We start from the raw sequence: 14263 nt of genomic DNA on the forward strand, positions 1-14263 counted from the left end.
ACTTTACCTGAGGTTGGAGCAGCGTTTGCTTTACTCGGACTCATGTAACTGTGCTTTCCTGCTTGTGTGTGCTCAGGTGTGATCGGGCAATGAGAACAAATTGGAATTGTGATTCAGATTCAACGGGTTCAATGAGTCCTCAGGCTCCTGGAACAAATCAGTCGGCATCTCAGTCGCTATTCGAGATAGATAACGGAAATTTCTCCTCTAAAGCAAACAAACAAAAATCTGCAACTACGTTACACTGACCTTCTGACTTGGGGCACACTGGTAATGCATTTACACCAACAACAAAAAAAACTAAAACACTTCAAACCGCCAGATTTTTCTCTGCAGACCTTGACCCTTTGTGACCTCTGAGCACCAGTATTTCCTGGCATTTTGAAGAGTATTGTCTTCTAAGGTGCAATTAGCCAATCAAATCTTTCGTGGCTTAGAGATGGTTCAACGTTTGCAAACTTTTGACGAAGAAAAAAGTGAAAACGAAACCCAAAGCCGTGGAAAAACAACCCAAATAAAGCCATGCTGACGTATTGTGGCAGAGAGCGTGAAAAGTGCTAATGCTAGTCCTCCATCCTGGCACGCGCTCCTCAGCCACTCCAGTGTCTGCATGCGCGGCCAGGTGTTTGTAGCGGCGACGATGGGACGGCTCTCGGCCCGGGCTGTGCGGTGAGGATGGGTCGTGGCGGCGTCCAGACGGAGGATGTGGGAGGGAGAAAAAAACTCGTAACACGGCACACACAAGCAAGTCCTCGGATGAATGTGACATTCCCACTGACCGCATGCTGCTGGAGATGTACACATACAAAAGGCCAAACGCCCACCATGCATACTGACTACCAATGGCAAAAATAGAATCCTTTTGTCTTTTTTCCTATTTTTTTTAAATCTCCTATTCTGATCCCCATGTGTCTTCACTGTAAGGTAAGGCAGGGATTTATTTTTTTAAATACATTTTTTTATCTGATGTGTGACAGTCTGTCGTTAAAACAAGCTCATGACTACGCCACCAGACCAGCAGCATAAGCAGTATCTTCGAGACATCACCATCCCTCCCCCCGCTGCTGATCCTTGACAGGTACGTCGTCCTTGGGAACGGTTACAGATCATCTCCGGAGTCGTTTCCGCGCTACGCCATGTAGATGAAGGTGTTAATGTCTGTCTCGTCTCTCTTGATGTACTTGTGCTCAATGAGCCACTCGATCTGCTCCTTGATCATTTTCTTCTGAGGGAGGAACATGTTCTTGAGGATCTCAACCAGCTCGGTCTGCAGCTGAGCGTTTGTGATCTTCTTGCGCATCTTCATGATCTGAATGATGGCCTCCTGAAATGAGCGGTAGGGGGGGAAAAAAGACACATTAACTCTTGTGCATCAATTAAAAAAAGGACAAAAATGTCTATGTCAAAAAACTATTGTCAATAACTATATTGGGAGCGGACTAAAAAGTAAAAGTTTAAAAAGTGGAAGTTATAGAGGTTTAAGTTTATGAAAAATATTAATGAATTATCTTTTATATAAAATATATATTTTATGATACTCTTGAAGTGCTAGAAAATTAAATCCATAAATTAAAATTTAAAAAGCTGTGTTCCAAATTTGAAGTGGATCTTTCAAAAAATAAGCTTTCAGTAAGGGCGTAGAACCAAATTTTCCCTACACAGTGTTTGGACACACACACACACCCTTTCTTATTACACATCACACTCTGACATCCACACTAACACACTCACACCTTTATGGCCGCATAATTTATCCAATTGGCTTTAAGATATACATAAACAGAATAAAGCGAGTATTTGCTTTTTAGGCCAAACCTGAAAAAAATGGCATAATTTGGTAAAATAATTCTAAAAAAAATAATTTTGAAGCCTTGCCAACAGAATGAAAGCCTATTAACAAAGACTGGATCATTTTAAATTTCCCTGGGCTTAAAATCGTCATGAAATCAAAATCGATCTTATTCACTTCGTTAGCACATGTAACTTGTTTTAGGGTGAATAATTATTCTGTGCAAGTTTATAAACAGAAAAAAAAATTCCGTGGTAATCTTTAATCAGAATCTGAAAAGCAATTTCCGGTTTGGAATGGCGTTCCCTTTCTGATGACGGCAGTTTGACGGCTTGGGTTTGAATATCCTTTAACACTCCCCTCCAACCGTTAGTCTGCTATGAGCGCGAGATGGAGAGGAGGCTCGCTGAAGTCAAACCCTGCCCTCTATTCAATACTCCGTTTCACTTTGAAAAATGTCACAGCACTGAAGAAAACTCAGTTGCAACTTCCGGTTCACTGGGACTTTAAATGTTTCAATGTTTTAAAAAATATTGTGTGTGCAAAATTGGTAATAAAAAAATTGGGGTAAAATTCTAATAAAAATGAACATCTGTGCCAAAATGTATGTAGCTAGCATTAACAAAATGATCAAAAACAGAAAACAGAAAAAGACAAAAATGTCTATAAGGATGCACAAGAAGCCCAAAGTACACTGTAAAAAATAAATCCCTGATATTTATGGTAAAATAAACAACAACAACAAAACATCATATGCTCAAGTTGATTGTGAAACAATCGTCATCATTGAATCTATGATCAATTTAGGCTTACAATGCTTTTGGGAAACACAGCCCAGGTTTAAAACCTTGTCAGTGGGCTGTGGGCAGTAGATTATTTGTCAATACCTGCTCTTTTTCTCCCTTATCTTAACCTGTCTCTTGCCCTCCTAAAGCGGAGCTTTGACTGATATAGTCTTTTCATTTTCGTCTGTGTCAGTTTTATGAATCATTTTCTTAGATACGTGAATTTACTGAAGGCTACCAGGAAAGCAAAGTTAATTAAATTAATTCACAATATGTACACATTCATTATTAATCTTATGCCTAATATGATGAAAATGGCTTTGTTAATGTTTCTTGCCCTCACATTGACAGTTACTAATTATTACATTACATGAATCATGTAAATTAGGCCTATTTCAAAATCAAAATGGCAAAATTATTAGTTTGTCATTCATTATTTTTGTTGGTTTCTTAATATTTCAATCTTTAAACAGCTGTAAAATATGAAATGCTATTTTATCTCGCACTATGACTGTAGCGTCAAGTTGAGCTGGAATTCATGCTCAGCAGCTTCTGTGAACATAAATCCCACCTACTTTAATGTGATTGGTCATTTCAGATATTTTGACATTGACAGACCCATGAGAAAGCTCAAATGAGACGATCTTGGTGCTGTGCAAATTCCTTGCAGCGCTATAAAGTAGAGTTAATACTATATTAGGCAATTATTTCATAACCTGTTTTATATATAATTCTAAAAAAATACCTCAAAGCTGGCTACGGCCATTAGAACAACAACAGACACTTGTATTGATGCGCGTTTGAGTGGTTAAGTAGTTAAGAGACACTCGCAATTCTAATCTTATTGTGGACATTTTTATCAGCTATACCTCCAGGAGAGAAATAGCAGAGAGAATGGACAGGATGATTCAATTAAGTATACTTAATTATTAAATTAAGTAGACTTTGAAAGCTATGCATTCGGCTGTACGCATACACTAAAACGCTCACGTCAAAACTGAAGTATACTTTGGGCTTTAGTGACTAGTGTTAGTGAACAGAGAGCACTAGTAATGATTTTGAACTTTTCGTACCTGTGTTCTTAATATTCTAAGCTGGACGATGCCTTCGTTCTCTTCTTCTCTCATTCGCTCCGTCGTCAGCTGCAATCGGCCGATTAGGTTTATCTTCCCCCTCTTTTGAACCTTGGAATTTTTTCTGAGGAGAAACAAAAATGATTGTTTCCCAAATAAAAGGACAAAGAACACGTAAGTGTTAAAGCAGGAGATGAGATGTTCTTACATCAAGGAGAATTCCTGGTTAACAAAAAACAATGTACTGTCCGTGAAGTCTTTGGGAGAGCTCACTTGAGGTTCATAAGACAGCACTTGACGTTTGAGCTTTGGGAAGGCAACAAGAGACTGAACAAAAAGACAGGGAAAACAAGTTAAGTAGATGATGATGTTACAACATCTATAGACAAAGATATTTTAACTGCTAATTAATTGAGAAACACTGATAAATGTAAATCAAATTTAAAAATGAGTATCCATTTTTCATACTGTACATTATAATGTGATATCTTAATTTACATGTAGCATTATGATTTATTTTATTTCTTAGTTTTTTATTCTTCATTTATCTACACAAAATATTTTTTTAACATTAGTTATTTATCAGTTATCGAATATAAAAAACAGTATTATTGGTATAACCATATCGGTCAGAATTTTAATATCAGTGCCTCCTCAGTTCTCAACCAGGGGGCTTGGAAAGCATAGAAAGCATTTAAATGAATAAATAATTTTTAATATATAAAAATAATCTAAATTTAATCTAAATTCAGGGAATAAAGAAAAAAAAACTTTTTCCAGGCTAAGGCATTTTCCTCTAAGCATCACTTTATGTAAATACTAGAGGCATTTAGCATTTTAAGTGAATTAGATGTTCAGCTTTTCTGTTGTAAGTTTGCATAATTTCAAAGCGGTTTTCATTACCAAATATAATTTTTGCAATCTTTACGCATATTTAAAAAAGAAAATCTGCAATCTATGCAACTTTTCAGTGCATGTTCTTTTTGAAATATTGTAAATGCAAACAATGTTCTGTTTTAAGTAAACATCAACGAAAAAAACATTATTTGCACAAAAAGTGCAATTCTTGTGCAAAAGTTTTCCAGAGTGCATTTCAATTTTTCTTCAATGAACTTTCTGTTGATTAATGGAATACCCAGAGAGTTCGTCTCAGTTCGGCATCAGGCAGCTCAGTGGCAAGTTTCAGATTCTCAAAGCTGATCCTCTCTCGTGGTCTTTGGTTCCAGGCAAAAAGTACAGCCAGTTGGAAGGTTGTGACCTCCAGGTCGTACTGCCCTACTTCATTCTTGAAAGTGATCTACCAGAGAGCACATCACATGTCTGATTAGCCTCAAGTTGCAAGCATTTACAGTTGCAAATCACTAAACACGTTGAGTGCATAAAATACACCCACAATGCCATTGGACATGAGGTGGTGCCAGTGGAGTTTGCGGCCGCTGTGATTCTTCTTGTAGAAGTCCTCCACCTCAGGGATGAGATCTTCCAGCTCGGTGGGCAGAGACACAAACACTTTCTCTGAGCTACGTGACCAAGCTCCAGCATTAAGGATCTTTATGTTCACAGAGTCCGCTGAGTAACAGAAGGGGAGTGAGAGAGACATTAGGGACTACTCTCCAAATGAAAACAAGCCACATCACATCATCACTAACATTTATCACAAATGTTCACTATAGATATTAGATATTTTTTTAGATATTATTAGGTTACACTATTTCAAGGTGTCCATGTTACATTGTAATGATACATTTAATGAATGAGTAATAATAATTAACTACGTGTACTTACTATAGGGTAAGGGTCAGGATTAGATTTTGGCTTAGGGTTAGTTGCATGTAATTATGAATAATTTATAGTTATTAGTTACTACTACAGTAAATACATGTAACCTGTACCAAGGACACTTTAAAATAAAGTGTTACCTATTATTAATTTCTGTGACATTTACAGACCTGTAAATCACAATTTAATTCACTAATATTTTCATATTTTCAGTCAACACAGGAACTCTGGATTTACTTGCAACATAAACTATCTCTACCCATACTTATGAAAATTAAATTATGCAAATAAAAAGAATATCTCAGAACATACTGTAGACCTGTACAAATTAATTTTATTGGTATTACATTATAATATACACTACTGTTCTAAAGTTTGGGGTTGGTAAGATAATGTTTGTGAAAAGTTTCTTATGCTCACCTAGGCTCCATTTCTTGGATTATTATTATTTTTTTAAAACAGTAACATTGTGAAATATTTCAAAGGATGTCCAGCTGAGTGTTGCCAAGTCTGTGGTTTCACATGGAATTGGGGCTACTTTTAGGTTGCTGCCGCGAGTAGATTTTTTTTCTGCTGGTTGATTTCCATATGCTTAAGTACAGTTTTGGCACTCAATCCCCAGAAGTGTTAAGCTACCTGATTGAGAAAAATGCACTGGGATATTTTTGGGATACTTTTGAATGGCCACTGGGCTACTTCTGTTGCACAGACCTGGCAACCCTGGTCTAGCTCCCCCTCTCTGGATACAATGCATGGAGCTTTACCTAGTCCACCTTTACCTTTGTGGGCCTAATTGGTGGAGCTTGACCTAATTTGGTATATGGTTCTGGGTAGAATTAGGGTGTGGCTGGACCTTAAAGCTCCTCCCCTAAAATCTAAAGAGGGAGAGCTGGACATATGCTCTTGGAGTAAGCCTCTCAAATTTTCAGCATCATTACTCCAATCTCAGTGTCACATGATCCTTCAGAATTCATTTTAATATGCTGATTTGCTGCTCAAGATTGTTAAAAAAAAAAGAGAGAGAGGGGCTTGTAAGTCACCTGGTAAAGCCAGCTTGTTATGTTTGTGCACCTCCTTGAAAACCTGGTTAAGATCTTCAGACACTTTGATGTCTTGGAACATTCTAGCTAATTTGTTCACATAGTCTGCAGGCATCCCAACTTCCTGAAACGTGCCAGACCGAAGCAAACAATAAGCCATTAAAATACAAAACACTCAAATTGAGTTTCAGTCACTCATTTTTCTTTTATTCTCACCCTTAGCCACTCGACCATGTTCTCCTCAATCTCACTGTCCGCTGAGATGTCCAGTATCAGACGCCTGGTCAGGTGAGCTTTGTGGTACCTCATGAACACATCCTTATTCTGGACGTATTTTAGCACAAGCAGCTACGGGAAGGAATTAGTAGTATTTACATTTCAAAACTCTTTTGATGACAACAACAACATGTGACGTGTTATAATAGTCTCACCACTTCCTTCAGTTTGAGCTCGATCTCCTCTGAGGTCAGCTTTTTGCTGAGTGGCGTCTTTCTTAACAGCATGTCACAATAGTTGGCGAGCAGCTCCGGACACTTTGACTCTGGCTGTGTTTTGAGGCCCACTCTGCATTTAGAAACATTAAAGGGACTGTTCACCCAAACATGAAAATTCTGTCATCATTTACTCACCATCATGTCGTTCCAACCATGTAAGACTTTTGTTCATCTTCAGAACACAAATTAAGATGTTTTTAATGAAATCTGAGAGATTTCCGTCTCTCCATTGACAGTCTACGCAACTACCACTTTGACGCTTCATAAACGGATCGTAAAACAAATCAATACGAGTTGAGCGGTTTAGTCCAAATTCTTCAGTCACAATTTTTTTATATGATGAACAGATTTAATTTAGTCTTTTATTCACATAAAAACATTCATAACCGCACACATCAAGACATTTTCTTGACATGCAAAAACCAATGACTTCATTCTCGTGTTACGCTGCATATTTGAGCTTCAACAAGAACCAATGAGGTTTGCTTTTACACATCAAGCAAGTACTATTGAGTTTCTGTTTCTGTTCACTGATTCATATTTATAAATGAATAAGAGCCTAAATTCAATATATTAACCATATAAAGTGATTGAGTCTCTTTATATGTCTAAATCGCTCAATTCATATGGATTAGTTTTACGATCTCTTTCTGAATTTTGAAGCATCAGAGTGGTAGTTGCGTAGCTGTCAATGGAAGGACAAAAATAACTCAGATCTTCATTTCATTTGTGTTCCGATGATGAACGAAAGACTTACGGTATTGGAAATAGCTGAGGGGGAAAAATTTATGACAGCTGGGTTTTTTGTTTTGTTTTTAGGTGAATTAAACCTTTAAAGGGTCATCAAACATTTTTTATATGAATTGAACTCTGAAACATGGATCGCAAATGCTCAAATGCATATGGACCTTTTACACAGACTATGAATCAAGAAAGTTTCAAGAAAAATCAAGAATGTTTTTTTTTTTACATCTTTCTTCTGACCAACCTAATTAATCTCTTAATATTTTTTGCCTTATTTTGAAAGTCATAGAAATGTTATCATGGATTTCTTCTCTTGCTATTGCAGCAAATGGAAGCACACACACACACACACACATATACATATACATATATATATATATATATATATATATATATATATATATATATATATATATATATATATATATATATATATATGTTGTAGTTTCTGTTCACTTCTACTGAAGTTTACCCAACTATGACAACTTCCTTTTCTGAGAAGCTTTTAAATGTGAAAAAGTTCCATTAGCAGCACTCCATTAGTTAAGTCAAAAGGTTATTTTGTGCTTCTCGCTGTCAACAGAAGCCCAGAAGGCAGCAGTTACTCACCCCTTCTGTTTCAATGGCAGCTCCAACTTAAATATTGTGGCATCATTCACAACTGCTTTATATGCCTGGGGGAAATTAAAAACTTCATTAAAAAACACTTAAATCATGTAAAGTCAATTGATTTTCCAGTAACACCAACAGCCCTTCTAATGGACTTATTGTTATGAAACCTTCCAATGTACTCCTGTGTCATCACAGATCTCTGGTAACCATCTGCGGTGTGATCTAGTCATGCAGGCTACTTACTGAGACCAGTAGTAAATTATGAGAATGAATACGGATGGGGTGGCATGCTCACTTTGTCTCTGGCTGTCAGGAACCGAGGATCATCCTGGAACGCTTCCTTCACTAATTTACTAAAGCGATTGAACAGAGTCAGGAGCTGCTCCACGTACTTCTCAGAGTCCTGAGGAAAAACAAGAATGTCAACACCAGCACGGCACAGTGGTGGCCTAATAGTTGAGAATCATCTGACACAAAGGTCAGGACTTTAAACCCAGACAGAGAGGATACAGAAATCAAGGCAACAAGTCTCACAAGAAAAAGTCATTTTCTTTGGAATAAAATAAGTAAAACTATGACCATCAATTTAATATTCAACTTCATCCAATAACTTTAAGTGCTCACGGTTGTGATGGTCTCGGCAGCGGCCACCATGTCTGCCAGTCCAGCACTGATGATGTGCTCCTCAAGGTCTTTCAGCATGGGCTCAATCCCATTGGGAACTTTATCCATGAGAGAGAACATCAGGTGAAGCTCTGTGGATGAAGAGTTCACTGAGGTTTAAAAGCTTATTTTTGAAGATATTATACAGCTATTTAGAAAATATGGAAACTCCAACTTTGTGGAAAATGCACTAGTGCTCAAAAGCAGGTCAGTAAGATTTTTCTTTTAGAAGGAATCCATAATTTTATTAAAATTAACTGAACTGAATACTACAACTGAATATTGAATAGTACAAAAGATTTGTTCTATTCTTAAAAGAATTCTGAAAAATGATGATGCTCACACATATTAAGCAACACAACTGTTTTCAACATTGATAATAAAAATAAATGTTTCTTGAGCAGCAAATCAGCATACTATAATGATTTCTGAAGGATCGTGTGACACTGAAGACTGGAGTCATGGCGCTGAAAATTCAGCTTTTACATCAGAGGAATAAATTACATTTTAAAATATATTCAAAAAGAAAAGTAAAAAAATTATACAATATTCCAGTTTTTACTGTATTTTTAATTTTTTTTTTAAATGCAGCCTTGGTGAGCATAATAAACATCTTTCAAATCCATTTTCACACACATAAAAATCCATCCCACCCCAACATTTTGAGTGGTAGTTTATATAAAACCTAAAAGGGATAGTTTTAAATATATAAATTTCCAAATCTCATACTCACTGTCAGTCTCATTCCGTTTGATCATGCCAGGACATTCAGCCAAGATAGTTTCTTTAAATGACGTTACAAGTGCATTCACACAACATTCCATAAGCTGGGGGAAAAAAACAATCCCCAATATCAGACTGACATATAATCACTTAAAAATAATACAAATTGTAATATATTTACATTTATTTTAATGATTGATGTCCTATTTTGTGAATGAATTATTTAAAAGCCAATCATATACTCAACTGCTTGTACAGAGTTACATTCACGTCGCGTCTCTAAATATCGTAGTGCACGTTTCTCCTCTTCCCTTAACTTAGCGTCTGCCTGTAAACAGAGATATGAGAATATATGACAGCAAACGCAAGTAAAAAAGAAATGTAGAGTGTTAGCAGGAGTCATAAGTCTCCTCGTGGCTGTGCAGTTTTTATCTAATCTGTTTAGTATGGAATATGTAGTCTAAAATTTGATCTCTGGCAGACCGTACATATTTCATGTAGTTTTGTACTCCGTTCTGCTGCAGGTAGGACGGTGCTTGGGTCCTGTAGAACCTCTCAGTGGAGTCTAGGTAGGCTTTCTCAAAGTTATCCCTGTAAATCTGCAGTTTATCATCAGGATTGGAGCAGAGGTTCACTGAAAAAAGAGATTATAAGAGACTAACTAATAACAGCATGAAAAATCACTCAATCCAATAAAAGAACAGCAGCAAATCTTACCATACGACTCTCTGACCCCGATGACCAACTGGGAGTCAAACGCCTCTCCCAGCCGTTCGGCATGGACTAATTTCATTGCACTATCCTGCAGTCTATTCTTGATGTTGGAGAATATAGATTCGTTCCAAGTGTCCAGCATCAACTGCAAGAACATAACATGAAGAACAAAAGAATGAATCCCATTCTAGGTAAACAATAGGGCTGGGCATTGACACACATTTCACCATTCGATTCAATTTACATTCATAAGCTTGTGATTCAATTCAGTTCCGATATCAATTCAATTCGATATTGAATCATTTGGATACCAATTTTTCTCAAATAATGCTGTAAATAACTTAGGGAACAGCTGGCACATTACTATAATATTACAAAATACATTTAACAACTGATTTATAAAACCAAAACACCAATATCTGAATTGCAGATAAGGCAATAATCACAATTATTTTATAATGATTACTTTTTATGACAATTATGCTAGTGTGGCTATAGGAACATAATTAAATATTGATGCACAGGTTAAGTAAAATGTAATGAATATTTAATATAGTACATATATGGTAACACTTAATTTTATAGTTGCATGAAATTAACCCTTAACCAAACCTAACCCTATAGTACTCAGTACTTAAATGTAACAAGAACACCTTAAAGTAAAGTGTAACAGCATATAGTTATCAAAATGCATTGAATGGCTTTCCTGATGTAAATTTAATTTGACATGACATTTTATTGAGGTCTTTCCGCAGTTGAAACATTGAGTTCTAATGTTTTTTTCAGCATACTTTCTGATGTTCATTCATGTTTATTTGGTGCTGTAACTAGTAGGAAATAGAAAGAGATGACCAGTTCATGTGCCGCTTGAACTGAGGCGTCATGCCACATTAAAGAGAACCAAAACTGTATTTATTGTTTGCAAATTCATAATAAAATTGACAGAATTTGAAATCTGAGATTTTGTTTCATATCAGCACAAAGCTTATTTCAATTATTGTATGATTTGTTCACATATTATCTGGAAACAGCATAGACTAAAAGATTGATTCTTGGGATTTAAGAGATATTTTCAACCTAGCCCTAAAACAAGTTTGAATCCACTGACCTTCCTAACAATGCTGTCTTCTACATTGGACTTCTTGTTGCTGCCCTGTTTGCCCATTAGGGTGATCTCCAGCTGGCAGAACGGCTTGGGCAGAATGTCACACTGCGTGAAGAACTTCCTCCACTCCACGATATAAGCCTTGAGTAACGCCGTGTCATCTTGGTGACTGAGCACTCTCTAAACACCAATGATCAAGAATGAGAGATGATTCTGCCGAAGAACATCAACTGGTCACTTAATCCTGGACCTCTCTTACCGCTTGAGCTTGCTTAATAAAATCTAAGATGTCCTCCTTGAGGGCCTGGTGGATCTTTGCTGGGCCTTTGTCATCCCATAGACAAACTGCATGAACATCTCTATGGGAATGAAGGAGAATAGAAAGACAGACTGAACACTCAGACTATAGTTAATGTGAAGGATATAAAAAGATCTGACTGTATAAGTTCTTACGAGAAAAGATCGAACCACTGCTGCTTAGTTACAGACTCTTGGCGAAGCAACTTAAGGACAATGGGGCGCATAAGATCCCACTTGTCCTCAAACTGGAGGGAACCCTTGTTCTAAGAAAAAAGACACGGAAGAGGAACGAGATGATTAAGAGCATGCCTTATTCATGATGAACCAAACATTATGGAAAACTTTTGTGTCTAATATTTCCAGAAAACAAGGCGTCTCAAAGCATTTACAATAAGGCAAGCCAAGTAGTGTTTCTTTTACTTCTTATGTCTTTTTTTTTTATAAGCACCTTAAGTATATATTTAAAGGGTTAGTTTGCCCAAAAATGAAAATTCTATCATAAATTCATGTCGTTACAAACTCGTAAAACTTGTTCATCTTCTGAACCCAAATGAAGATATCTTTAAAGAAATCGGGAGAGATTTCTGAGACACTATTGCTTTATATGCTGAACTGATTTCATTTAGTCTTTTAATCACATATAAACATTAATAACCACACACATCAGTTGTGGTAAACGGAAGCTCTAACATACTTGACATGCGAAAACCATTGAGGATCATTCTCGTGTTACTCAGCATGTCTGAGCTTCTGCAAGAAACAATGAGATTTGTTCTCAAGCAGGTTTGTTTGAGCTTTTATTTAAGTTCAATGATCATTGTTTATCTTCTCAATTCATATGGATTAGTTATAAAATCTATTTATGAACTTTTCGAAGCGTTCAAAGTGGTAGTTGCGTATCTGTCAATATAGAGTGGAGAGGTGGCTCAGATTTTATTTAAAATATCTTCATTTGTGTTCCGAAGATTAACGAAAGTCTTACAGATTTGTCACGACATGAGTGTGAGTTATAGGTGAACTATCCTTTAACTTACCATTGCACCAGACTTAGACTTAAAATATGAAATATGAAAAATATGCAATTTCAAATGTGTTAGTGTACAGATATTGTGGTGTACTTTCCATTAACAATACAGCAACTAATCAAGTTTTCCATTTTTAAAACATTATTGTACTTGTTTACCAGAGACAGTGAAGAGCTTGAAATTAAATATTAGACAAAAAAGTACAAAAAGTAAACATCAAGGTAAATATTACTTTTAAACACAAAATTTTATTATACATAATTTCCCATTCTAATAAGTGTAAATATATTGTTTAAGTGTGCATATTTTGGATAAATGAAATCGCTTGCTATGAAATTAGTTTTTTAACCAAAAAAGAAGTCTGTTTAAAATGTAATTTCCATCCAACATAAAATAGCAAGCAATGGGCTGAATGGCTTTTAAAATGCCTCTGGTAAATTATGCCTCCAGACAGCATTTTGGATATCACTGGTGCATTTGAACACATCTATGACACCCAGCATATTGACTAGATACTCAGAACACTAGGTTTTCCCACACAGCCACTGTGTTTAACTAAATGAAAACAGACATCCTCAAAACAACTGGAATGTCTCTACTATCTCCAATTCAAAATGCCTCAATCATTTTTTCCAGATATTTTAACTTCTTAAAATATCTGACCCTATATATCTGTGACATGACATGTAAGTCAAGAAAAGATTCGCACATGAAACTTGATATGATCAACACATATTGACATTTCCTGAGCTCAGTCATAACACTCAGTGTCATTTAATCATTTGCCAAGCTAGCATCATGCGTGCTAACTGTCATCAGACACATGCCCCTTTGTGATATACATTTATAAACAACATAAGACTGAGGGGGCAACACCCGGTGGCGTGAAAACTGTCTTCAAGTAATCTGCATGCAGTCCAGCATTACTGTGATTATTGGCTTTATGAATCTCAGCTAGCTCACAGCCTGCTAGCTAAACATAGGCTGCAAGACAGTCTTTAAAACTCACTGGACATGCACGCAAGAGTCTAAGCAAGCCGCTAAACATCAATGGTAAAACATAGACACTTGAAGGTTACAGGCGTCTACGCGGGTTTTTGGCTGTTTCTGGAAAATTTGGAGGCAAAGAGAATAAGTGTCTCTTACCTTTAACAAATTAGACATCGCCATGTTTCCTTAACTTATCCCCTCGTCCGGTCTCGCGAGATTTGGTTCGGTATTAGAAATAGTGATGGGATCTTCTGTTCTTTGCTGCAAATGGATTCTTTCGAGCAGTTCGTTTCAAAAAACATGTTCAAAAAGTGTCTTTATGTCATGCAAATATAATTAATCCCACAATATCTCATAATGAAATAGTTTTCTTTTTTTGCATAAAACAATGAACCTGTATATAATTTCAATATTAAAAACAGAATGT

The 14263-nt window shown here is 36.3% G+C and overlaps 1 protein-coding gene across 1 annotated transcript; it reads right to left on the minus strand.

The window, feature by feature from the left end:
• Window positions 1–143: 143 nt before the first annotated feature.
• Window positions 144–14112, minus strand: cul5a (cullin 5a). Its single transcript, XM_067451122.1, has 19 exons — window positions 13993–14112; window positions 11975–12084; window positions 11781–11880; window positions 11525–11701; window positions 10420–10561; window positions 10191–10336; window positions 9950–10030; window positions 9713–9806; window positions 8941–9071; window positions 8612–8719; window positions 8314–8378; window positions 6898–7030; window positions 6683–6814; window positions 6467–6590; window positions 5041–5216; window positions 4783–4944; window positions 3856–3974; window positions 3648–3771; window positions 144–1324 (listed from the first exon to the last, which is right to left on the minus strand). Exons 1-19 carry the CDS (start codon window positions 14014–14016, stop codon window positions 1130–1132), a joined length of 2343 nt encoding a protein of 780 aa, XP_067307223.1. The 5' UTR covers window positions 14017–14112; the 3' UTR covers window positions 144–1129.
• Window positions 14113–14263: the final 151 nt, after the last annotated feature.

Source organism: Pseudorasbora parva, chromosome 8, assembly GCF_024679245.1.
Source record: "Pseudorasbora parva isolate DD20220531a chromosome 8, ASM2467924v1, whole genome shotgun sequence".
Classification (NCBI taxonomy): Eukaryota; Metazoa; Chordata; class Actinopteri; order Cypriniformes; family Gobionidae; genus Pseudorasbora; species Pseudorasbora parva.